Genomic DNA, 26,718 nt, shown 5'->3' with positions numbered 1-26,718 from the left:
GAGGCCAGGTCCTTCTGTTTTTCCAAGTATCTGAACATGTCATGTCTAAAAGGACCTAAGAGAGCTCCCTCTCATTCTATCAAAGGAGAGGCTGTGTCAGGAGGGCTGACTCTTGTCCAGTGATAAATGGCAAGCCAGAGTCAGGGTTGGGTGTAACACCAAGTTCCCCCTTCCCCAATGCCCCCCAGGCCAGGCTGCGTGTGCCAGACCCCACTTAAATGTGCTTATGTAATCAAGGGCACTTGACTGGCTCATATACTGTCCAACTCAGTCTTCAGGGTGGGCCACTCTGATCAGGCCTTTCCTGGTGCCATCTTCTATATCACAGAGTCTTGTCAACCAGCAGCAGCTATAGACTCTGAAAGTCTGGGATTTTTATTGGAATGAGCCTGGGGTGGCTTCAAAAGGCCTGAGGAAGGGCTGAAGAGTGAGATCTGGAAGCAGCCTCAGGATGTCTGCCACAGAAGGGTTGATGTTTCTGTGGGAGCCCCTTCCACAGAAGGGTCTCTGTGCAAAAGCAAGCGAGGGAAAGAAATTCTGGAGGCATGCTGCCTCCTGAGCACGTCCTGTGCATACTGTCATTAGCCTTGTTGGCTCCATGGGCTGTCTGTCTATTCTCCAGCTTTCACTTACAGATGACCAGATAGACTTTATTGAGGGCATCTTTGTAATGGGAGGCGGTGAATTTAATAATTAGAAGCTCTTGGCTCAATCCCTATCAACTGTATAACCTGGGCAAGTGACTTGACTTCTCTGAGCATCAATGTCTTCATCTTTAAAAGGGGGATACAAATTCCTTGTTGGAAAGGTGGGATAATTTTAGACGCGGTTTGCATGTGAGGATCTTGAAGTAGAGGAAGCATTATAATGGTTGGTGGCTCTTTCTAACCGTGTGCATTTTCCTCCCTCTCAGTTATTGTAGGTGGGTTTTCCAGAAGTAGACTCTGGAGATAAGCAGAGGGTGAATGTGGTGAGGGAATGGAGGGAGACCACACAAATTCCAGGGAGTTGTTTGGCTGTATTCCACCGGGGAGTTCTGGAGACGTGAGTATGGAGCAGGGAGCTGGGGCATAGATTCCCGCACATGGCCTGCCATCTCTGAGGTCTCTGGCATGCCAAGGAGGGCCTTCTGACAGTGAGACACAGGTGCCAGCTTTGGGTGGTCAAAACACACCAGGGTAAGGGGTCTGAGGAAATATGGGTGGGACACCCCCACGCGTCCTCCTTGGCTCTCCCTTATCCACACACTGGACTTGATGAGGAAAATGACTACCCGAGGGGAGTGGGGAGGGCTAAGCAGGCAGGCGCTGGGACCCAGCAGCCCTTCCCTTCTGAAGGAGCTCACTTACTTGGGCTTCAGGGTGCTCTCCTTGGAGCTGCTGATTTACAAAGCGCTTCTGCACACCCAGAGGCTTGGCACCCCCTGAGGCCCCAGATGCTCAGCTCAAAACCTGGGAGCTTTTGTAAAATCCCAGCCTGAGGAACGGAGATTCCAGCCGGGAGGACCTTTACCCTGTGGCTCTTCACGGCAGGCCCCAGGCTGGGTCAGGCCACCCAGACCAGCCCAGGCTCACACAGTGGAGAAAAGGGAGTGGTTTTCCTGGTGGCCCACGTGGGAGGGTTTGCAGGCAGGTTGGGGTTTTCACAGCTGGCAGAAGTCCCACCTGCTCAGGTCTTCTCTCCACTTCCGGAGTCTGAAAAGCACTGAGGGAGCCTCACGTCTCCCCCAGCTGCACATGACTCTAGTTCCTGCTCTATGTCAGAAAAAAACAGGAACCTCAAGTGTCTCTAGCCTGCGGAGTCCCCCTGGAGGTCAGGGAAGCCCTCCAGGAGCGGGTGATCTTCCTGCGAGTCATGAAAAGAATCTGCATTTACTGAATTGGAAAAGAGCTATCAAAGGGGCCTTCGTTAGCCCCTGGATTATTAAAATATATTTTGAAAATTTATTTGAGAAAGATTCACATGGCACTTACTAAGAGCCAAAAAAACTTTGAGAACTTTAAGTATGAACTCAATTCACGTTTGTAGGTAATGTGAAACTACAAGGGATATTTGTGCAGATTTGGGCTAACTGGCCTTCAGGAGTTGTGTATCTGCTCTCTTTCCCCATAATGGGCAGGATGTCACAGGGCCAATGGGGTGCTTCCCTCCCCAAAGGAGCAGGGAGAGCTGGAGGTCCCCTGTCTGTATGCAGTGGCTTTAGGAGCCGGTATCTGGTGTGCGGTACCCAACTATGGTCTCCCTTTCCACCATGCCTGCGACCTCTTCTGGCCAGGTGCCTGACTTTGACTGCTCTCTGTCCATTTTCTCAGTTGGATTTTACAGCTGCCTTTGCATCCCTTGTCTGTTAGAGTTGCTCAGCGTTGGAGTCTGTGTTAGAACCCAGAACTTTGATTGGTTCAGAAGCTGGAAGTTGAGGCTGGATACACATGGGAGCCAGACCATAAAAGCACTCAACTGACAGACTGTGTTTTGGATTTTCTCCTTTTTGTCTGGTGGTTCTGATCAGGCCTGTGCTTCTGATCACCTGCTGTATTAGTCAGTTCTTACTGCAAGGATGCTGCATAACACGTGACCCCTCCCAGGGCATGTAACAGCAAACATAATTTTTCTCACTATAGGTCTGCAAATCAGTTGGGGTGACTCTGAGGAACTGGACTAATGTTGGTGGAGTGGTTCAGGACAGGGGCTGGGTTTGGGTCTCTTCTTTATGTTTCTCAATTTAAGGACTCCGGCTGCAGGGGCAGCGTCCATCTGTGGCAAAGTCTTTCATGAAGAATAGCAACAGTGCAAGAAGGAGGAGTAGAACTAGGCAGTGCCACCTAAGGCCTCATCTTGGAACTGGCTCTGTGTCACTTCTACCCATATTTAATTGAACAAAACGAATCACATGGCCAAATCCAGCATACCGGTGGGAGGGTCCCTTCTGCTCATGGTAAATCATAAAAGTAGACAAGGAAGAATTTTGGGCAAATAATTTAATCTATCATGCCAGGGGTGGTTTGTTTTTTCTCTCTCTTGTTTTGTTTTTGTAATTTGATATCTTGACCAAGTCTTTGAGCAGAATATCTGTGTTCTGAAAAAATCACCCTGGTGATTTTGATGAGCACTCTCCCGGGATAAGGACTGGGCGATGGGCCATGAAAAGCCATTGCAGGCTTAAGAACAGAAGAATGATGTGATCAGTGTTGGGCTTGGGAATGGGTGGCCGTGGAGCCTAGGAGGCTAGCTAGTGAGCACACCGTTGGGACTGACCCAGAAGCAGTGATGTGCTGAGGACTCAAATCTGACATTCTGACCCCTACGGCTGTGTAGCCAACCACCAAGAAACTCAGTGGCTTAACACACACCTGTTTTATTTGCTCTTGGAACTTTGGGGATGGACCAGTCTCAGTGGGGTAGTTCTGCTCCCTGTGATGTCCACTGGGGACAGCAGTCATTTGGAGACTCTTTGGTGCTAGACATCCAAGATGGTGCACTCCCATGGCTAGCTGTGGTTGCTCTCTGTTGCAAGTTCAGTTGGAGCTGTTGATGGAACCACATGTTACTTTCCCCACATGGCTTGCCCTTCCAGCATAGCAGCTGGTTCTGAGAGGGAATGTTCTGGAAGTGAGCATTCCAAGAGGCAGAACATAAAGCTGCTTTTCTCGTAGGTCCAGCCCTTGCTCATTCTCACTTCTGCTGGTCTATTGGTTTGGTGGTCACAGGGCCAGCCCAGACTTAAGGGTTTCCCAGGGGGGTGATGGATAATTTAATTATTTAATCAATCACACCTGGGCAGTGGCAGGGGCTACAGATCCAAGAGTGATTTAGAAAGAATCAAAGAAGACTTGGGGATGCCCTGAGAGTCTCAGCCTGAGGGTTTTTTAGGATGGTCACTTCGAACCCTAGAGTTAGCTGTGGAGTTCTGACGTGGAACAGCCTGTTAGGTCGTAAACGTGTTTCCTGTGAGGGAAAGGTGATTAGCACCCTTGCCCAGAACACCAACAACCACCCCAGCAGGTATCAGCCAGTCAGATTAGCTGTGCTTCTCACGTAACACCAACGGAAGAGGACACAGGACAGGTAAACTGTGATACAGAGGAGACAGAAAAGGAAAAGTACTGGATCTTCCCAGGAGAAGAGGATTGGAAAGTCAAATGGGATGGAGATGAAGAGATCAGGGAGAAGGACAGAGACTGGCCTCCGATTACCCTGGAGTCGAGTTCTTGCAGCTGTTTTCGGAGACAGAATTATTCTCCCTTTAGAGGGCACTGGCCTCCTCCCCGAGGCACGAGGTGATCCAGGTGGTAAGTCTTGACGGTAACACCTCTTGCATGATTTCCTTCTATTGTTGGAGGTACGGGGCCACCTGGTGAAGGAAGTCTTCACTTAATGGGTGACAATCCAAAAGGCATCTTTCTGAGCTTTGTTGAGACCTGGCCGTGGAGGGCAGTCACGTGTCAAGTGTGTGATGCACATTTTTCTTTCCTTTGTTCACTAAGGCATTTTTTCCCTCCAGCTCCCTCACCAAGTCAGCTTTCCTTCGGATCAGGGGATTTGGGTCTCAGTGTTACCTATGCTTTAGGGCTGAGGGAGGTTGCTAACTTGCTCCTCAGATTGTTCAGTTGCTCCTTCCTTTTCCTTGACCAAGAGGTCAGGTTCACTCACTTGAAGACACAAAGACCACCCTTGGTTCTGGATGGGACTGGACTGGCACGTTGCTGGCTCAGCTGTGGGAAACATGAGCACCTGTATGTGGTCAGTCTTTCTCTGCCTTCTGGACGCCAGGCTCATGGGGATTAGATGTAGGTGAAACTGTGGAGGCAGACACCTGTGGACTGGGCTCCAGGCCACCACTGAGAAACCATGCAACCTTAGGCAAGCTAGTCCATAGGTTGAGACTATTCCCATTCATCCATAAAGTGGGGCTGATAACTCTGACAGATCCTGAGTCCTATCCTTTGGAAATGTCCAGTTACAAGGACATTCTACCTTCCTCAGGTCAGTAATGTTCCCATTCCCCTTCCTTCCTTTGGGAGACTTGCTCCTTCTCATCCAGGACTCGGTTGAAGTGGGGCTGCCAATCAACTCCATCTAGCCACAGGATTGGGCAACTGATTCAAACTCTAGTAGTGATTGGCTCAGGAATGTGCACATGACCCAAACTAGACCAATCAGAGTCTTACCCAGGATTTTTCTCACCAGAACTAGGGCATAACAGTTCTCATTTCACTCTCAGTACAGGTTGTTAGGTTATAAATCTGAAGTTGTCCGTAAACTTCCCTGACAATACCTGGGTCATGTGAGCCCATAGAGTTCCTTTTTGTTTGGGTTAGTTTTAGTTTACTTCAGTCACTGTACTTTATGACCAAAAAGTCACAAAGAAAACATCACTTTTTAATTCCAAATAAAAATAACTGCTGCTTTTACTGCATGTCTGCTATTTGCCAAACTCTGTGCCAAGCACTTACATGTATTGGCTCATGGTTTATCCTGATTGGAATTGTTTGAATGTGTGTATGGTAGCACTCCCCCCACCACCCACTACACCTGATCTTTTTGAGGTTGGATTCATCTCAGCATCTCTGTGAACTCCATTTTATGCCTGCATAGATGCCTATAAGCCTAATGGAAGCCCCTCCAAGGGTCACTTAGCATGTGGCATGGAGGTACTCAGGGCAGTCAGGGTGGTACAGACACAGAGTTAGTCCTCTGGTCAGGTTGGTTGGGGAATTGATTTGGGGGAAGTGGTCACATAAAACTGGTTCTGCTCCTGTTCATTCTGAAAACCCCAGTCGCAGGTCCTCTTTTCTGATTATATTAGATTATTGCCATAACAAAATACCTGAGACTGTATACTTTACATGGAAAAGAGGTTTATTTAACTCACAGTTTTGGAGACTGAAAGTGCAAAATCAGCCAGTTTCATTTTTGAACTCTGGTGAGGGCCTCCTTGGCTGCATCACAACATAGTGGGTGGACATCCTGGTAAGGGAGAGAGCAGTCACATGGCGACACAGGAGGCCAGTGGGGATTCAGAGCCATGTCTGCTCCTTTTATAACAACTCACTCTTGAGGGAACTTATTGGAGTCCTGCCAGAATGATGGTAAGCCCCAGGATCTAATTACCTTGCACTAGGTCCCGCTTTTTTGTTGTTGTTGTTACGGGATTGAATCCAGGGGTGCTAGACCACTGAGCTACATCCCAGCTCTTTTTAATATTTCATTTAGAGACAGAGTCTCACTAAGTTGCTTAGGGCCTCACTAAGTTGCTGAAGGTAGCTTTGAACTTCTGATCCTTCTGCCTCAGCCTCCCAAGCTGCTGGGATTACAGGCGTGTGACACTGCACCTCTCAATTCTCAACTTCACTACCCTAGGGACCAAGCTTTTGGGCACATGAGCCTTTGGGAACAAGCCATATTCAAATCATACCACCTATTTCTGTTTTTATAGCTGGCTGGGAATTCCTCTGGGGGGGCTGTAGGAAAACAGCAGGATGAGGAAAACTTTCTGCTTCTGCTAAACCACCTGGGGTGTAGGTGAGACCTCGCCAGGGCTCCATCTGACTGGTGGAGGAAGCGTCATCTATACTGGGACTGAGGGCCAGAGGGAGCAGGATGTGGGCGAGCACATGGGAAGCAGCAGAAAGAGGACGCAGACTCTGGAGGCAGCTGAGGGACTGGACAGAGGGTGGAGTTCAGTGGAGGGACAGAGTGGACATCCCCATCGCCGGCTTTCAATATTCTAGCACATTCCACGACTTTTGAAGAACAGAAAAACTGGCGCTTTCTTTGGCAATTAAAACAATTTGAAATCTGGATTATTTTCATCTGGAGCTAGGGACATCCAGAATACCACCATTGAAATGTTGAACCGAATGCAGAGATCACTGGCTTTGAAAGGGCCTGCAGCTCTCCTGCACGAAACCCTTTCAAGGTATCTTATTGCTGTTCAGTTCCCTTGGTGAGGCCGAGAGCCTCTTCAGAGGTTCTCTGTCCTCAGTCTGTCCCCCAGAGCTGCTTGGGCCCTCCTGTGGTTCCAGAGGACCCTGACAGCACGCTCTGACAAGGAGGAAGGTTAGGGGTCTGGGGGAGGAGCAGGGAGCCTGGGGGAGGCCTCCCAGGCCCAGTGCTCAGCCTTCCCCTCCCTGTTCTTTCTGAGGTCAACACCATTCTCTTAGAGCTTGAGCTGCCCAACCTCAGATAATGCATGGTGACCAGGACCTCCTTCCCCCAGCACCTTCCCTGGAGAGACCCAAGGCAATGGACGAAGGGGCCAGTCCCTGGGCCCTGCGCTCGCTCCTTTCCCACCATCAAGTGCGGATGGAGGGTGCAGGCAGTGTGCACCATCCCACTTTAATGTCCCTTTGCTTCGGTGTGGCAGATGCTTCTGGAAAGGTTAGCAGTACTGTGCGGCCAGTGATTTCCTGGAGGCAGCTGGCATGATGCCTAAGGAAAGTGGGAGCCATGGATGTTTGTATGCAGACACTTCCTCCTGAGCACGGCTCCATTGGTAGGAAGTCATGAGATGATTATAATGACAAGACCACAGTAAGGGTAGCTAAGCCCTACCGAGAACCCACACTGAGCAGGGCGCCCCTGTAGTTTTGCAGATGAAAGCAATGAAGGTGAGTTGCTGGCCAAGGTTACCCCGCTGGAGGGCGAGGAAGTCACGGTCACTTTGTTTAACCTAGAGTCCCTGTCCTGTCATTTCAGGCATGTCTGGTTCACTTCCTAGCAGTAACTGTGAGGATGGTTTGACGGCCCCACTTACAGATGAGAAAGCAGAGCGCAAATGGTGCTGCTCTTCTTCAAGCTCTGCTTCTCTGGGATACCTGTGGAAGGCAGATCTGGGCAAAGGCGGAACATGTTTCTTTGCCAGAAGCAAGACCTGGGCTGGGAAGAGGGATCTCCGGGGAAGACTCGCCTCCACATTTCTAGGCTAAGCCTGGGGGCTTTATATACACCTTGATGGGTGTTTAATTTGTTGTAATTTGTCTGTTTGACCACAGGATTGGCATGTACAGTTGTGCAGATGATGCACTGCACAACTACAGGAGTTAAGTGGCATAAGCCTGGGCAAGCCATCTTGCAACCTCTGGGACAGTGTGTGGGGGTGACCGCATTTGAGAGCTGAGCTGACAAGCAGTGGGGTTAGGATTGGGTCTCTGTGACCTGGTTGAGAAGCTTCGTTACTCTCCCTGAGCCCAGTTCCTCACCTGTGAGGTGGGGATGATATGTAGTCCCTTCTCCCCTGGGGTTGCTTGGGATGACAGATCACACACAGACCTCCACAGAGCCAGGCCCTGGTGGCCCTCAGTACCGCTTTGTTTCGTGCACTTCTGTCCCCCTGTTGGGACCCCTCACTGTGCCTGCATCCTTGTGTCTAGCCCTGCCTGCCCTGGCCGGTAGGCAGGACCCAGTACCTATCTGTTGGGAGACTGATGGAGCAACTCAGGGCAGTGAGGCACTAGGGGACCGTGGGGCAGCAGGTGCCAGCCTGGCATTGTCACTCGGACTGGGCTCACCTGCCTTCCCACCACCCTTCCCTGCCTCCGGAAGCATCTTCTCAGGTGAGCTCACTCAAGCAGCAGGAGAAAATAGTGTCCACGAACTGTCTTGCAGGAAGGATGAATGCTTCATTTATCCACACCATGACTTAATGTTTCCTAAACTTGGTTGTCAACATTTAAAAATTGAGGGATTGCATTTAGGAACCTGGATTTACAACTACTCTTGAAAAATCAGAAGATCTAGCAACCGAGGGCCCTCGGCTGCTATCTGGCATTCACATGCTTTATGCCGGGTGCGTGTCATCCAGTTCACCGCCGAATGACTCTACCTGCTGCAAGTCCCTGGCTTCATTTCCCTCCCTTCTGAGGCTGAACTTGAGATGGCTGGCTGTATGGAGCTCCTTTATGACCTCTTGGTCTTCACCTGTGGAACAGGGGTCCCTGCCAGGGAGAATCCTGGGGGATGCCCTCCCAACGTGCCCATGCTCACTACCCAACCTGGGGTGTGCCATCTACTGACTCTCTTCCTCCCCCGGCCCCCGTGAGCCAGCCAGGCTGCTGCCTTGCTTTGGGACGCAAACATACACACGTTATTAGAAGCCCAGATCAAAGGCGGCGCCCTACAGCCTGCCTCTCAATGGTCCCTTTGTGCAGACGGAAGCCTGCGAGAGAGTTAGAATCCAGGGAGAGAGGGAGGGGGCTCCGCACAAAGATACTTGTCACCAGGAGAAGTCCCCAGAAGATGAGGTTAAAAGAGGCGCCAGGTGGAGGATGTACCCTGGCTCCCTGCGGGGAGGCGCCGGTGGAGAATTCTCCCTTCTGCAGGGAAGGGAAGAAGACACCTGTCCCTTGAGGTTTCAAAGGAAACAGGACAGGGGCTGGGGCAGGAGGGCAGCCACCGTCTGCCCTCCTGCTCTGGCAGGGTGGTGGGCTCAGGCATGGGCTGCCAGGGCGGGGGCAGTGACCTTGTCTTGGGCACAGAGGCAGAAGAAACAAAATGGGTGTATTCTGGGGCGGGTGCTCGGGGAAGGCCAGAAGACGCCACGGGCCCAGGTGTCACCTCCGGCCACACTCAGCAGACCCTTCCAAAGCGGCTGCTGCGTACCAGGCAAGGTGCAAGACACAGAGGGCGCACAGGGGACGGACCTGGCGTCGGGGCCCACGTGCAGGGCGGGTGCTGCGCTGTGACCTCCATCAGACAGAGCAGGCACCCCGGCCCCCAGCAGGGCGCCCCGGTTTCACAGGCATTGTCTCACTGATCTCCAGGAACAAAGAAGCGCTTTGAAGAGTTCAGATGGGAGGCCAGGAGCCTGCCTGCCAAGGGGCTGGAGGGAGGGCACTGGTGGCCTGCAGGTATGGGGAAGGGGGTTCTCCAGGAGGGGACCCCCTGGGGACCGAATGGAGCGTAGGCAGCCACTGTCGCACTGAGCCACCGAGGAGCTGGGCAGCATGGAGGCACGGACGGGCGACACCTCCAGCCTGGCAGGGCCCCAGGGTCTATTCTGATTGCTCTTCTATTCTCAGTCCATGCTCACTCCCCAGGGGACCACCTCTGGGGCCTGGATTTGGGCGCCACCTCTAGCCTATGACACCTCCTGGCAGCTTGCCTCCAAACAGCTACAGATCCAGCTGCTGCCACTCCGCTGCTCCCGGGGCTCGTGGTCCACCGGGAAGGAGCTCTTCATCCACCTTGCTCTGCCAACTGGCTCCCCCTGGGTGTCTTCTGCGCAGTGAATGGCAACTCCATCCTTCTGGTTGCTCAGTCTCCAACCTGGGCATCTTCCTTCATTCCCTGCTGCCCCAGGTCCCATACGTTGGCTGATCCTGTAGCCTCTAACTTCAAGGCACATTCAGCACCCACTCTTTCCAGCCCCTCTGCTGTCATCACCCTGGTCTACACCACCGTCATCTCAGACCTGGCCACCTCCCATCACCCCTCGACCACACTCTGTTTTCAACACAGCAGTCCAGTTGCTCCAGGTCCCAGCCCTTTCTCTTGGGTAAAACTATAGCCTTTGCTGAGCCCCATCGGGTCTCAAGATGTGATCCTGTCACCCACAACCCCTGCTCCCCTCCCAGCCCCTGATTCTTTGCTCTCTTTGCTTCAGAAGCCTTGTGGCATGTGCCCACCTCAGGGCCTTTGCACTTGCTGTTCCCAGTCTGGACCTGCCTTCCCAACATCCTATGGTCCTCTTCCTCATTTTCAAGTCTTTGCTCAAGGTTGCCATCTCTGACCTGTGTATCTGAGACTGTCATCTCCTGCCCTGGTAGCTCGTCATCTTCTTTCCCCACTTGATTTTAACTCTGACAGATACCACATATTTCACCCACTGACTGATTCATTGTCTGTCTCCCTCGCTGGCAGGTAAGCTTCCTGAGGACAGGCATTTTTGTCTGTATAGTGGATACAGAGCCTGGTATAAATCAGGGCTCCAGCAAATATTCACTGAATGGCTTGATTAATGGAAAAACAAAAACAAAAACACCCCCCATGATCCCTTCCTCCCTGACTCGGCCTCACCCTCGCCTCCCCAGGGCTCCGACTCACGCAGCAGCGCCGAGGCAAGTCCCAGCCTTGGTAGCTACGGAGAGAAGGCTGACCTTTCCAGAGCCGCGGTTCCATGTGGCCAGTCTCCCCTGGGTCTTGTCAGAAGGGCGGACCCTCAGGTCCTGCTCGCTCACACTGTAACATGGTCCAGCGGCCGCATGTGCACTCGGTCCCAAGGAGCCTCCGCTAGGCTGCTTGACGACCAGTCTAAGAAAGGAGGACCAAGGGCCTGTTGGGGACCAAGTCTGTGGCTACCATTCCTGTTCCTCCCCTGCTTCCTTCTGTTCTTTCATTGGCCCACGAGGACCCCAAGCATCTCTAGCCCCCGCCACTGCCCCAGGTCCTCGGCCTATTAAAATCCTGCCAAGAGATCCCGATTGTTCAGACTCACAGGCAAGGAGCCATTCAGCTGCGGCCAGGGAGCCAAGAGGTCAGGTGGCGCCATCACGGCAGCAGGGGCCACGAGCGTGGCTGCAGGGACTGCTTTTCCTCGACTCCTTGAGCCGAGGCCTTAAGAAGCCCCACGAGAGAACACAGAGCCTCGTGCATAGGAAGTGTCCAGCCGCTCAGGGAACATGTGTGCCCTCAGACGCGTCCAACAGACGCAGGTGGGTGTTCACCTCCAGGGAGACTCTCCACGCGGGCTGTCCTCATGAGTTCTCCTGACAAGTCCTCTGACAAGGCTCTGACAAGTCCTGCGGGAAAAGAACTCATCCCCCTTTGGCTGAACCAGGGCTGCCCAATGCTTCTTTCACGTACCAGGTGTCCAGTGAAACCCATTTTGGGAAATGCTGATCGGCCTGACTCTTCTTTTGATATTTGGATGGCGACACCAGGTATAGTGATCTGGCTGAGTTGGCTGCACATAACTGAAAAACAAAGGCTTAAGAAGATAGTTTTTCTTTCTTTTGTAAAAGAAGTCTGCAAATAGACAGAGGTGGGGCCCGTGGCCAGAAGGGTTTCCTCACTGAGCCCAGGAAGCCTGTGCTCTGAGCTTGTTAAAGCAGTCTCCACGGGGAAAGGGTCGGGGCCATAAATATCCAAATTCAATTCAACCCACATCTGGAGGAATCCCAAGCAGCTATCTTCTGGGGCCTCTGCCTTTAATACTCAAATGGAGTGGCTTGGGGACCCCAGACCTTGCTTGGGGAAATTCCCGCCTTCAGGACCCAACTCCAGGGACTGAAGTGGGCCCGAGTCAGCCCTGCCTGCCCCCCTGCTCCCACCCTTCCTCTCACTGATCAGCTCCCTTCTGAAGCCTGCTCGTGGCCATGGCCTCTATGGGTGGCCTGTGTGAGTCCATCTTTCTGATTTCTTCACTCTGTCCTGTGCCACTAAACCAGGGATGTGGTTAGGACTTTGCCAAAGGTGGAGTGATGGGGGAGACGACGGCACGGAGCTGCGCCTGAGACCACTGCCAAGAGCACGTTGGACCCCGCCACCGGCGAGGGCCTGGGCTTCTCCCCACCTCCCCGGGCGCCGCCTTTCTTGGGCCCTGGCCTTCACTCTTCATCACACTCCTGTGCCTTGAGAACTTCCCCCTCCCTCCCCTGGTTGCCATCTCCAAAATCCCTGCAAACTTTCTCATGCCGCAGACCCATTTCACCTTCTCCTCACCCCGACCCGGCTTCCAGGCCCCTTAACAAGGCCCAGACTCACAGGAACCATGGAATAGAATAACTCCAGGGACCTGGGAGGAACCAACAGGCTGGGGAATCGGTATCTTTTTAATTCATAGAGTCCAAATCGTACTCTTGGCAGCTCTCCTACTGTCTTATTGACACCGGGGGCTGAGGGGGTCAGGCAGGTTCCCGTCCTTCCAAATAGAGCCCTGCTATGAGTTGTTGGGCCCTGCAGCTAGTCACATAAGACCCCTGCCTCAAGGGGTCTCCCAGAGGGAGGCTTGGCTTCCTCATTCCAAAATGAGGAGGCCAAAAGATGCTGGGAGAGGGAGATGCTCGGCTGTTCGGAGCAGAGAAGAGCCCTTCAGGCTGGAAGGCCAAGGAAGGGCTTCCTTTAGGAAGTAACGTTTGAAGGGAGCCTGACCTGACGGCTTGGTGTGGGGTGGGGGCCGCCCACCAGGGTGATGTGGTTTTAAAAAAACACCAAAAAATCTCCCAGCTCAACATCTGACAGATTTCACCTAACCCAGCCCGGCTGCGTCTCCAGCCCCATGCAACCCGTTTGTTATAATCTCTCTCTCTTATCTCTTCCTGGCTTCCTCTCCCATCTCCTCCCCCAAAGGATGGGAAATCTTCAAAGAAAAAGATGTGTCACTGTAAGTATACAGCCCAAGAAATGGGCCAGATAAATTATTAAAACACATAAAAAGAGAGTGAGCGGTGGGGCGGGAAGCCCTGGAGGACGGATAGCCACCCCAGTGGCTAACAGCCTCTGGGGAGTCCCTCTTCAGAGTCCTGGACAGGCTAATGTTTTACCCCAAGGCGGGCACCTCTTTCTCACCCCAGGGCCAGGTGTAGAAGGGGCGTCAGGATTCCAAGAGCAGCAAAGTCCCAGGCGCCCGCTGGGCTGGGAAGCGCCAGACCCCAGGTGGAGGGGGCCTCTCCATCTGGGCTGGACATTTGGGATTTACTTCCCCTAAGACTCAAGCTGGTAACTGCAGAGTTTTAGTTCTTGCTTTTATCTCTTTTTGAACTGTAAAAAGAAATTCCCAAGGGGAAGAGGGGATACTGTTTTCTCATGAAAGAAGAAAGCCATGACCGGTTTAAGGAAGTAACCAACTTTCTAAGCGCGGCGAGAGAGCGCTCAGAGCTTCACTTTGATTCTGATGTGCCCTGGTACCAGTGGGGGTGGGGTGCAGGAGACAGACAGCAACACCAGGTGAACTCCCTTTCCTTCAGAGGGGGTCTGCAGGAAGCGCCCACTCTCACCCAGTGCCTCCAGACTCCTGCCTTGCTCTACCTCTGTTCCTTCATTACTGCAGCTCCTGGGTGCTCCCTTGCCCACTACTGACATTTGGGGCCAGATAAGTCTTTGTTGTGGGGGTGTCCTGTGCACTATGGGACGTTCAGTAGCATCTCTGCCCTCTGCCTGCTAGATGCTCCACTCATTGCCAAATGGGGCAATGAGTGGGGATGGGGCAAACTGCTATTAACCCATTCACTACCTATCTTCCGCCTGTAGAGGGTGAGCTCCCTGGGAGGGCAATTGTCCATTTCATTCACTGCTAATGTATTTTAAGTGCCTAAAACAATGCTTGCCACAGAGCTAGCTGACACTTAAGATTTCTTTCCAGATGGAGGACTAATTCTTTAATGGTGGGATATTAGGTTTGGAAAATTGTTGGGACAACCTGATAGACTGAAGTGAGCAGGAGTAATGGAATCAACAGACCTGGGTTTAGTTCCCAACTGGGTTGCTGATTAGCTATGTGACCTTGGGCAAGTCACTTCACATCTCTGAGCCTATTAGGTTCCCTCCTTTCTACAGGTCTGCCTCAGAGCAGCTGTGCTATACATGGCGCAGGAAGCGACTGGTATACAGTAGGTACTGGATAAGGAACTGCAACATGAGTGACAACAGTCATGTTTTGTGCCATCCCAGCCCTCTGCAAATGAAAGCACCCTGCCAACAGCATTAATGTACTTGCTTACAAGATTAGCCTTCATTTTGTCCAAACTAAATGTGTAAAAAAGGAAGCTTGGAGAATGGAAGGTGCAATACTGCTGGATGAAGAGCTTTGTGACTCTGGAGGGCATGCAGTTCCCAGTGTCCTTTTGGGTCACAGATGCTCAGAGCTGTGCTGCCCAACACTCTGTGGAAAATAGTCACTTTCCACATGCTAAGGATCCCTGACAATGTGGCCAGTCTGGAATGAGATGTGTATTGAGTGCCAAATACATAGTGAGTTTTAAAGGTAGTGCAAAACTAAGAATGTAACATCTTATGTTGAAATTATGTTTTGAATATATTGGATCAAATAAATATTAATTTCACCTGTGTCTTTTAACTTTAAAAAAAATGTGACTGCTAGAAAATTGAACCACTATAGACGTGGCTCACATTACATTTCTGCTGGATAGTGCTGCTTTAGGGAGGAGGCAGAAGGCAGATCGAGTATCCATTTTACAGATCATAAAATTGAGGCTCTCACAGAGAACTCAGGCAGGACTAGTATCTTCACTCTTGAATTTGGATTGGAGGGGTCTTTTCCCACGCCCAGGTTGTCTGACCTAAGGGCGAGCTTAATACAGATCCACGGTGTCCCCAGCAGAGCAGGCGTTCTGAGAATCGCTAAGGTGGGGTGGAACCCCTTGATGTCGCCCTCACCTCCGCAGAGACCTCCCCAGACAAAACAAACAAGCGCTTGGGTCTGACGAACTGCAGCAGGGAGCGGAAACCAAGAAAGATCAAAGACCCAGCGGTTTACCCCCTTCCGGGCCGCGCAACTTGGCAGCGCGCCGCGAACCCCGGCGGGCACCCACGGGCCCCTGGACAAGGAGATTTGAACGACTGGCTGACAAGTCGGGGCTTCTGGACACTTGTCGCGGCTAATCGAGAGCTGGATACACACTGGCTTAAGGTGCAGCGGGGGCTTCTCCTGGACTCCGACTAAAAAAATTAGAGGGGTCGGAGGAGGGGCTTGTAACACCAGCTACAGAAGGCAGATTGTGTGAGGAATGGGAAGAGGCGACGTAGCAGGAGCGCAGAAGCGCGGGAGACGCTTGCGCTAGAGCAGCTGGGGTCTTCTCGCCCGACCTCAGTTTCCCCACCTGTAAATTGGAGCCGCCTGTAAATTACTGGCTTGGAGGAAATACAGAGCGGAGGGAAGACAGTACTGTTAGCGAGGGAGCGAATGTTCTACTGAGGGCAGCACCCAAGAGGGGGTCGGTCCCAATACGTCTGCTGGTCACAGCTCTGCACGGGTCCTCAGCCCCCAGACCCTGGTTGACGACCGCCGCGGCGATCAGAGCGCCCTGTGGGCCCCTCCCGCGCGGCGCCGCGCCCCGCCCCCGGCCCGCCGGCCCCGCCCCCGCCGCGGCCCGCCTCGCCTTTGATGCGCCGCGCCTGGCCAATGGGCGCGCGGGGAGGCGCGGGGCCGCGGCGGCGGGCTGGGGGCTCGGCGCGCCCGGGCGTCAGTCGGGCCGCGGCGACGGCGGCAGGAGCGCGTCCCGGCGCCGCCTCGGGCTGCCATCGGCTCTGGGTCTGCTCCGGGAGAAGGAGAGCGAGGCGAGGCGCCGGGCCCGCGGGCCGCGCGCATGGCTTAGGGACGCCCCCGCCTGCCGCGCCCCCAGCATGGGGAAACTTCACTCCAAGCCGGGTCAGTGCCCCCGCCCGCGCGCCGGCCCCCTGGCCCCGGCGTCCTCACCACCGCCGTTGCTAACTCTCTCCCTCTCCTTTCTTTCCGGCTCCCGCCGCCGCCGCCGCCGCCGCCGCGCGCGATGTGCCTGCAGCCGCCGTGTGCAAGCGCAGGGAGAGCCCGGAAGGTAGGGGCGCGCGGGGCATCGGCCCGGGGGATGGATGGGGGAAGCACGGCGGACGGCTGCCGAATGGCCCAGCCCGCTGGATTTCATTACCAGGGCCATCCCAACCCCCAACTCTGGCGACCAGTGCCCCCAAACCGCTCCTAGAACAATCTTCGGGCCCCCGCCTCTGTCCCGCCTACTCCCTCCCTGCGGTCCTGCTCTCCCACTTCTGACCCTAAAGCCCCACCCCTCTGCGTCCCGGCCCTCTGTGCTCACTGCGCCCCTTCTTCAGACCCCCAAGCGCTCTACTCCAAGATCCTGCTGCCCTCCTTCTGGACCCCAGCCCCTTTCCCTGAGATCTTGGCTTCTGTGCCCACTGCTCCCCCTTTCCTGACCCTCAGTCCTCTGCAGTCTTGGCCTCCTGATCCCCAAACCCCTCCTTCCGGGGTTCTGCCTTCCCTCTTGCCCCCTTCTGGATTCTTGCTCTTGGGGCTTTGCTGAACCCGGTTCTCCTGATTACCTGCGTGTCTCTTGAATTTTGCCCAAGCTCTTGAACCCCCAAAGGACCCCTCGGTGCCTTTGCTGTCTGCCGCGCCCACTCCTTCCCCTGCTCTCGGGTAACTTTCAGGCCGGCCGGGGGCCCAGACTCAGGGGCTTCGTGTCATCTCCGTCCCAGGTGACAGCTTCGCCGTGAGCGCTGCCTGGGCTCGGAAGGGCATCGAGGAGTGGATCGGGAGGCAGCGCTGCCCAGGCGGTGTCTCAGGACCCCGACAGCTGCGGTTGGCGGGCACCGTTGGTCGAGGCACCCGGGTACGGTCCCCACCCTGCCCTATCCCCTCACCCCGTTCAGCCTCAGAGATGGGTCTCCACCCATTCCCACTTTTAGCACCTTCCTGGCACAGTGTCCGGGTCTGAAAATCCTGTCTCTGCATTCCCCTGCCCCACCGGCATAGCCCTGTGTCCCCATGCTATGGGGAACCTTAGAGGTCAGGTGGACCACTCTCCTCCCCAGTTGGGGGCACAGGGCTGCCAGGGCGAAAGAAGGTCCTGGGTGAGGAGGTGGTATAGGTCCAGTTGATGGGAAAGCTGGTCTGTGCTAGCCTGGGTTTGGGGGCCTCTCTGACTTCTACCTTATTTCTGTGACCAGCATTCAAAGGGGGAGCTGCAAGTGGGAGTTGGGAGGGGAGGCACTGGGTCTGTCTGGGTGGAGGGCAGAGCTGTGCTGGCCCAGGGTCTTATGGCCACTTCCGAGTGTGTCTTAGTGTCTGTGGCATTCATTAGTGCCTTCTGCTATCTGAGTGGGGAGCTTGGGGGCCATTGGGACCCAGCAGACCCTTTAGTGAGGCTCATGGGGAGGGAAAGGGCCTCATTCCACTGTAGCCTGGCACACCCCCCTGCCTTCACTCAGTGGGTCCAAGAGGTTGGGGTTGTTCCTGTTGGAGCAGCGAGTGTGACAGGGGAATGAGTGAGTGCAGCCACAGCTCCTGGCCTGGGACTGGTGTTCACAGATGTCGTGTGAGCTGCAGAACTCTGCACGGGGCTTTCAGATGGTCTGCGTGGAACTCTCGCAAGCAGAGGATCAAAGGATGAATCAACTTTTTGATGTGACATTTAATTTTTTTTTTTTTTTTAACTTGGAGGGGAACAGACTGAGTCTCGGGTCTGGTGAGTTCTTTGGTCTTGCCCACGGCTGGGGAGAGGCTGGTGGAGTCTTCAGACGCGTGTGTGTATTTGGGTGGTGGGACCTGGCAGTTCGATTGCAGGGGCTGGTGTTGGGCGGGGGTCCTGTGTGCGTGTGAAATAGCCTCCTCTGTGTCCACAGCCTCCCTCCCCACTGCTTGGCTGGGGGCTTTCTCTTCTCCATTTCTCCTCATCTGTTGACTGGGTTGGAATTGGAGCTGCTGGCCCCTAGTAAAGGTCAAAACTTGGTGGGTGGGGGGCACTGCAGTCGGGCCCTATAACAACAGAACTGTAAACTACTTTTTCTCCCACCATTTCTGGTGTTTGATCTACTTTTTTAAATTTAAAGGCCAATGAAAACGATCCAATGTAGCCATATGAACAAATGTATTTGTAGCTCAAGACAGAGGCCAACTGAGTGGATTTCCATTAATCAAGTTTTGGGTTCTTTTTTTTTTTTTTTCAGCCTGTTTATTTTTACAAACTATTCCTGCAGAATGACATTTATTTGCAGTCCCTTTTTTCCCCCTTAACTGCCAGGCAGCTCTTGCTCCACGCTAGAGGGGAAACTTGAAATACAGCAAGGGCTTACTTCAATTGACTTTTATCTTCAAAGCCATAACAAATGTTACCCGCATGTTTTTGGTGGGTCTCCTTGGCATCCAGTCCGGGAGGATGAGAGGGAGGAGGAAAGAAGGAGAGGAAAACAAAAGTCTGTCGTTTTTAATTAAATAGTAGTGTTCCCAGCAAGAGGAATGCGAGCCAGTAAAAGTTGCCATTGGGGGAAATGAGGGAGGGTGGGGAGGGGGCCCCAGCTTAAGTTTGTGGCTTTGGTGAAGTCACGGAATTCTGTTGCCTGGTTTCTTCCCCCAGCTGAGGACAGTATGGGATGGTGCTTGCTCCCCTCCCTTTATCCCTCGCCCCCTCTCTCAGAGAAGCGCTGAGTGGTCATTAATATTTGTTCAAAGTACTTTTGAAGATGTGAGGCATAGAGCCATCCGCGTGGCATGTGGCGGGTGGGCCCAGCCATTAGAGGTGGTAACGGGGAGCCTCTGACTCCCTGGGAGTTGTTCTTAGTCACTGGGATTTGGATTTCTGGGTTCTCACCTGCCTTGGCTCAAGATGGCCCAGCTTCTGAGTCTAGAGGTAGGACTGGTGAGTCCCCATGGGAGATGGTCAAGGCAAGTCTAGGGGGCAGAGCAGCACTGTGGGTGGGAGTCTGTGACACAATTTCAGGTGGCACCTGGAGGAATGCTTTTAGTCTTAATAGTTACCTTTTCTTTTTTTATTAATCAGAAAAGATAACTAGGCCCTCAAAACTATGATTTCACAGGTAATATTGCTTAGGATGAAGTTAAGTTAGAAGAGGTAATCTAACTTAAAGTTGATTCAGAGAAAAATACTCAGTACAAGTGGTCAAAATTATGAACGTGAGGATGGGATGCCCAAAGTTTGAGGAATGCTGAGGTTCTGCAGAGGTTGCTGGTGGGCACCCCGCAATCCTGCTTCATTTTCCTCTTCCCACCAGCGCCGAAGGGGTGGCTGGCAGGTTCCTCTGTGATATCATCAGGATGTAGGAGGGTGTGGGCTCCGAAGTCTGCTGGCTTCCAGGGCTGGCAGCAGTCCTCAGCCTGCCCCAGGTCTGCCTTGGGGCTGACTTCTGTCTGCACTCTTTCACCTGGCATGTCACCAAAGTGACTGGGGACACATTAGTGGCTTATCCAACTAGCATTCTTATTATTGCAATGATAACTACTATTTATTAAGTGCCTGTGTGTGTCAAGCTTTGCTTACATTATCTTAATCTCCCCATAACCCTCTGGAGTTGCCAGCCAGCTGGTGCGCTCTCCCTCCTGGTGTACTTTCTAGGAGAAAGGAAGTCATGTGTGGTAAAGCCCTGCACAGAACATCCCCTGGAAGGGCGCTGCAGTGACTCATTCCTGGGGAGGGGGCTTGCCGACCAGCTGCCAAGCTCTGTGAGATTAGATGAGCTGGCAAGGGGCCTGCAGAAGCAGGAGGGGCCCTCATTCTGCTTCTTCCTCTCCAGTGGGGTCTGAGGAGCTTGGCAAATGTTTGGGGTGGGTCCAAGTTACATGCAAGGTCCTGGTATGTGAGGGGGTGACCACACTGGCACTAAACTTAGCCTGCCCTCCTAAATACAGAAATGAATGAGGCCAGGCTGTGCCACAAGAGCTTGTCACCTTGTGCAAGCCATTTTGCCTTTGGATACCTTAATCAGCTCATCTGTAAAATGGGTGTAGTGTTATTCTCATTCCTGGCAGAGTCAGGGCAGACAGCTCTTCCCAAAGAGTAGACTCTGGGAATTCTCTGGAATGCTGAGGCACCTGTAGAGGGGAGGTGGGAACCCACGAAGATGGAGACTTCTGTGCCCCTGCCTGCCCATTCTTCCACAGCAGGCTCACTTGGAGGGAAACAGATTGAGGCCTGGGTTTCTGCCCTTTGCCTGGGCACATGATGAAGTCCAAGGGAATATGAGCTCATAGGAAAAAAATAATGAGAAAAGGGAGGCACAGAAGTACTCTGAAAGCACAACAATAGACTGAGCCACGTGCAGGCCATGCACTAAGGAGACTGAGAAGGCAGAAGCAGCACAATCATCTCCAAGAGATAGTGGAGTGTCTTGGAACGTGAAGTGGCAGTAGCAGTAACAAAAGAAACCAGTCAGGAATACCGGGTTTGGAACATGCAGCGAGTGGACAGCAGAGCTTCACAGATGGATGGACTAGCAGAGTGGATGCAGGTATGGTGGCCAACTTGGAGAAACAACTTCCCTGCCTCTCTGCACGCTCACGTGGCATGGACACACGTGCATATGTGAATGTGCACAACCAGATTTAAAACAATCCCCCCCCCCCCACCAGCTTGACCCTTTTGTTCTTTTATAGCAGAGCTGCCTGGAGAAATAGGCCGTGAGCTGCAGGGCAGGCAAGCCCTCCTCCAGATCAAAGGCGGCTGCCAGGCGGTTTGGTAATTTGATTAGGGGGTACCTAGTGCATTTTGATATTTGGGGAAGATTAGGAGGGTGCAGGCCTGGTTGGAGCCCTGGGGACGTATGGGGCTGGGTGATGAGATTGGAGGCTGGCCCAGCTGCTGCCCGAATGCAGGATTCCAGGGGAATTACCCTTGAATGATACCAGTTGGCACAATTAAAAGGTCCCAAGTCCTCACCATATGGAAAGTGTTAGACCTCCTTACGTGGTTTCAAAGCTATGTGCCGGGAGGTGGACTTGACATTTGAGGTAGAGCATAAATTAAATATTTGGTGTTTCAGAATTAAAAGATAATTTGCTCTGAGATGGTGGAGGACTCAAGGTGGAGGCATCTGAGCCCCCGCTTACTGGCATCTTTTGAGTTCCCCCATGGAGGGTCTCTGCCCACTTCACAGCCCCACCTGGCTGCTGTCTGTACCCAGGGGAGTGGACTGGGGAGGCCGGGAAGACCTGAGCTGGCTGAAGAGCCAGGCGGAATTTTGGTTTGCTGTAGGTCTGGGCCTGTCAGGGTATCTGGATGGTGGGCAAGGGTGTCTTCTTCTGGATGCTTTCATACATCTCTGTGTGGTGGTTTCTGGTAGGGACGTCTCTGTGTGGCTTGTCTTCTCTCTCAGACTCTTCTTCTTTGAGAAGGAGGCCGGATCCCCGAGCTGTGGCGCGCGTGGTCGTTCTATTTCCTGGAAATCAGGATTGCCCCTCTACATTCACATTTTGTAGGGAACCCAGGGAAAGTCATATCCAGGAAGCACCCACTGGGCGACCTGCTGGGACCTAGAACTCGGGGAATGTTTTTCTTCCCTGTATCCAGTGGAGTTGTAAGAAGGAGGAGAGAAGGTGGGGTGATCGGGAGGGTTCCTATTTGTGCTAGGAAGCTCAGACACACTCTCAGGGACCATACTGTCCCCTTGCAGGCTTCGAACATCAAGACTGACCTGTCAGCAACAAGACAGTCAGTTACTGAATACGGTGTCCTCCCCATGCAACCCCACCCCAGCACAGAGTAGGACTCCCCGTCAGTTGACTGGCTGGATGAAATGAGACCATGGGCCTCCTTGCTTGCCCTTCCCAGCAAGTGTCTCCGCTTTCTTCCTGTTCCCCAGTTCCTGCTCTCCTGAGTGGAAGAGAAGAACCAGGCTTTTCTTTCAGGTACTGAGCTTAACTGATGAATTAGGGAATCGCAAATTAAAAATGAGTCGCTATTCGTTATTGATAATAATGAACTGTGCCAGACACTGGGGCTATAGTGGAGAGTAAAAGAAACCCGCTCCCTGTCCTCCTGTGGCTTCCACTCTAATGAATGAACTCCAGAAGCAGCAAGTAGACAGGCAGGAATAGGTGGTGGCCTGCAAGTCAGTGAGAGAGAGCACGTGTTGAGAGAGGGGATTTCTTCATCCTGGGAAGGGCCGATCGAGGCCCGCCCCCCACTGTTGTCTTTGGAAGGTGGACTGGGTGGGTTACTGGACTGGATGATTGTGAAGGGACTTGTCTGTGCAGCCCATGGGGACTGAAAGTCTTTCCTGTTATTCTTCCTGGAAAACCTTGAGTTACCTGTCCCTCCAGACAGGTGTGTTGGATGGAGGAGGGTGGGCAGTCTCTGCACCTCCAGCTGCCCGCACACTCCTTGGAGTTGATTCATGTGTAGCATCATGTATGGAACTGGGGACATGACTCAGCTGTTTGAATGGTTTGGTGGCCCCTGTAGCACTGTTGGAGGAGGAAGCCAGCTATGGCCCAGGGGCTCAGCTCTGGTGGGCTTGGGGAAACTGAGGGGCGAGATTGGCTACTGAAAGGCAGAGAGGCCCTCGAAGGGCCAAGGGACAAAAGGCAGTGAGAACCAACCCCAGAGGGAGCCCTTCCTTCCCCAGAGCTGGGGGAAGAGGCTCCCTTGCCTGGATGAACGGAGCGGTTCAGTCAAGGGGTGGGCAGTGTTGACCTCCAGGCACAGAGACCGTGCAGTGGTGAGCTGGGGAGCCCAGAACCTTCCGGCTCAGGGGCCCTTCAGCCTCACCAAGAGTCTGTGGATCCCTGCTGTGTTTTGGTTTAGAAACTTTTTGGAATTTTTAGGTCTCTAGTTGGATTCCAAAACAGGCGCTTCCGGCTGCTGCCTCCCGACTTCCCTTTCTCTCTCTCGCTCACTGACACACGGTCTTTCTGCAGCTCCTGTCTCTCCCAGGCATTCTTTCTCTTCCTCTTGCCCTTGCTCTCCCCCTCCCTTCTCCTCTCGCCCTCTCTCAGAGGAAGGAAAACTTCAGCCTCTCACAAACAAAATATCTGCCACTCTCTCTGAGGGAGAACTGAGGCAGGAGCCCAGAATATCCTGGAAGAAATGCCAGAGGGAGCTGAAGGCCTCAGTTGTTTAATCTGGAAGGAGGGCTTTGATGTCACCCTGCTCCGTTTATCCTGGGAAGCTGCCTGCTTCTTTATGGCTTTAGACTCTCCGCCTGAAGAATGGCCGAAGGGCCTGGGGAAAGGCCTGCTCACTCCCCAAAGGGCAGCCCAGTGATGCAGCCCCTGCCAAGCCCAGGCGGGTGGGGAACCTTTTCTAAACACGCACTTCTAGAGGCATAAGTGATTCTTTGATAGCTTACTGGGCAAGCAGAAGGGGCTGTTTATCCGTGTGGGCACCAGTCACGGGGCTCAGGGAGGAAAGCCTCAAGTCCAGCCACTGAAGTCATCCTTAGCCCCAAAACTGCTGCGCGTGAGCTCTGGCCAGTCTGCTCGGCTCTGCCCACCAGGGCAGGTCCCTGGCCTGTTTGTTTGAGTGCTCTGAGGAATTGGTCTGGGGTTTGCTTTCCTTGCTTGGTGAGCCACATTGGTCGTGGCATGTATGGGTGGCCTTGTGTGTGGCTGATGCCTTTCAGAGGGCCCCAGGGTACCAGGTGGCTTCACGGTGGTGTGACATCAGCTGAAGGGCCCCTCTTTTCCCTGGGCCTTGGCGTCTTCAGCTGAGAAGCAAGAACAGTCACTTAGCACTCTCTATTGAGTGTGTTCTGTCCAGTCACTCTTACACCTGTAGTAGATGTATGACATTCCCGGTAGGCCAGGGGTACCCCAGCCCTGTGAACAGAGCACAGGCCTTGTTTTCATAGGACTTAGAATCCAGTAGGAAAAGAGAACTTTTAAAACACAAGCTGGGCTCAGTGGTGCATGCCTGTAATCCCAGCAGCTCAGGAGGCTGAGGCAGCAGGATCATGAGTTCAAAGCCAGCCTCAGCAAAAAGTGGGGCGGTAAACAACTCATTGAATCTCTAGATAAAATACAAAATAGGGCTAGGGATATGGCTTAGTGGTCGAGTGCCCCTGAGTTCAACCCCTGGTCCCCCAAAAAACAAAACAAAACAAAAACAAATTACACAATTTAAGTTGTGACATGGATCTCAAAAAAGTGGTGGGTGCTTTTTGAGGGGCCAGACCTCATCTGGTTGGTAATTCATTTTCACAAGTATACGACCGCCTTCTGTTTGCCAAGTGCTGTGTGCAGGATGCCACGGAAATGATGAGGAACAGGATGTAATTCTTGCCTCACAGAACTTAGTGTTTAGTGGAACCGAACTCTTTATCATCGCCTCTCATCCATTTTTCTTCTCCAATTGCATTGGTTAGAGTCTCCAGTGCTGCTTAATAACCATGAAGTATGATGTTTGTTGTTTATATAGTTAAGAGCACAATCTTCTGCTGCTGGCTCGCTAAGATTTGTAAATTCAGGAATAATGATTAACTTTTATCAAAAACCGTTGGGGTTTTGATGGAGCAGGTCATTCTTTGCCCATATGATGTAGGATTCATATGCATGTTTCCCATTGCTGCATTTTCTAGTGTTCAACTTCTTTTCCCTCCTGAACTAAACCACTCTTTGTCATGAGAGAGTCCATGTTAGACTGTGGAGTGGGCTTCATCGTACCCATAGGTTCTGCATCCATGGACTCAACCAACCCAAGTCGGAGGTATTTGAAAAAATAATTTGCGCCCATACTGAACACATATAGACTCTTTTTCTTGTCATTATTCCCCGAACAATATAGCTTGACTCTTTACACAATGTTTACACTGTCTTAGGTATTGTATGTAATGTAGAGAGAATTTAAAGTGTACAGGAGGATGAGAGTAGGTTTTATTCAAACACTATACCTTGTTCTATAAGGGCCTTGAGCATCTGTGGATTTCAGTACCCATGGGGCTCCTGGAACCAATCCTGTGGATACCAAGGAACGACTGTACTCTTTTAAAATGTGACTCTATTTGATATGCAGGAATTTTGCTTTGGATCTGAGTATGGATATTTGTAAGTCCAGTTGGCTCATGGTTTGGGAAGATAGATACTGAGCCATGAAAGTCATGTTAAGGGCAGTTCAGGGGCACAAGACTCTGAGTCTAGAACAGGCAGAGTCTACTGTTCCAGGGTCAGAGGGTGGTTTTGGAGGAGATGTGTAAGCGGAGGCCCAGAGGTGGGGAGGGGGATGTTTCGTGGCATTATGTGTGTTTGGCAGGTGGAGGGGACACAGTGCGTGGGAAACTCTGTAGCAAAGAGGGCAGATAGTTTGGGGTGCTGACTGAGGTTCCTTTGGCTGCAGAGGGGTCATGGGGGCCTGGAGTCCTTCTTAGCCACATTATGGACCTTGGTCTTTGTCCGGAAGGGAGATCTATGGCGGGCTGTGATTGAGAGGCCAGCAGGACAGAGGTGAGCCCATGCCATCATTTGGGGGAGCGGGAATGTGGAGATGGGCTCTCAGTGATAAAAATACTGTGGAGGATAAAGAGGAATCAAGTGACAGACTATATTCTGTCGGCTCAGTGAAATTCCAGAATGTCTTCCTTGGGCTGGCCCAACTCTGGCTCTCTGGGGGCCATCAGGGGACCCTAGAGGAAGACACAGACAGGTAGGCGAGGGACCAGAAGAGTTAGGAGAGAATGTAAGGTTAAAGAGCAGGGGCTGTGGAGGCCAGCATCCTGGCCCGGGCCTGGCTGTGCTGTTTTCTGTGAACCCTGGGCATGGTGCTAGACCTCAGTGGCAGCAGGGGTGCTGGCAGGGAAAGGGTGCACTAGGTATTTAAGTGAAAAGTCTTCCAGCGCTCCCAGAGGTGCAAGCAGGGATTGGGGGCCCCTCGGGATGTTGAGGCACCGAGGCCCGAGCAACAGGGAGGTGGTTGCTGGTTGTGGAGCGGAAGGAGCCGGGGGAGGACTTTCCTGGTCCTTGTAGGAGCTGCTTGTGGAGCAGGGGCTGGGTGGGCAGGCAGAGGGTCTGGGTTACGGGCATGGAGGAGAGCCGGGAGCCAGAGCCGTGGTGCAGAGGCAGTAACGAGGTGCCCCGGCTTTTCCCTGCTCCTCACCTCTGGGCCTCAGCTTACACATCTCCTCCAAGACCACTCTGACCCTGGAGCAGTAGACTGCCTGTTCTAGACTCAGAGTCTTGTGCCCCTAAACTGCCCTTAAACACCAGGGCTTCCTGTGAGCGGAATCCAGAAGCCAACAGGTAAGGAAGCCCCAGGGACTTGGTGCCCAGGGGTCAGCTTCCTGGGGCACAGAGCTGTATAGAGATGGGAAAGGAATGGTTGGGGGTGC

At 53.0% G+C, this 26,718-nt stretch overlaps 1 protein-coding gene, 1 long non-coding RNA gene and 1 pseudogene across 3 annotated transcripts in view; 2 read left to right on the top strand and 1 right to left on the bottom strand.

Moving 5' to 3' along the window:
• Positions 1–26,718, bottom strand: part of LOC306647773 (NADH dehydrogenase [ubiquinone] 1 alpha subcomplex subunit 1-like) — a 442,780-nt pseudogene that overhangs the window by 304,666 nt on the left and 111,396 nt on the right. The window lies entirely within an intron of this gene.
• Positions 6,600–8,452, top strand: LOC306647774. Its single transcript, XR_013760156.1, has 3 exons — positions 6,600–6,919; positions 7,367–7,610; positions 7,699–8,452. It is a non-coding gene; the product is annotated as an uncharacterized lncRNA (long non-coding RNA).
• Positions 16,098–26,718, top strand: part of NKD1 (NKD inhibitor of WNT signaling pathway 1) — an 80,959-nt gene continuing 70,338 nt past the window's right edge. The window contains exons 1-3 of the mRNA XM_079117293.1: positions 16,098–16,324; positions 16,458–16,490; positions 17,146–17,279. Of these exons, the coding sequence (XP_078973419.1) occupies positions 16,300–16,324; positions 16,458–16,490; positions 17,146–17,279 (192 nt within the window). The 5' untranslated portion in view covers positions 16,098–16,299. The remainder of the gene's footprint in view (positions 16,325–16,457; positions 16,491–17,145; positions 17,280–26,718) is intronic.

Source organism: Sciurus vulgaris (assembly GCF_902686455.1).
Source record: "Sciurus vulgaris genome assembly, chromosome: 17".
Taxonomy (NCBI): Eukaryota; Metazoa; Chordata; class Mammalia; order Rodentia; family Sciuridae; genus Sciurus; species Sciurus vulgaris.
Note: the sequence above shows the minus strand (reverse complement) of the source record. Positions and strands in the feature narration are given on the sequence as shown.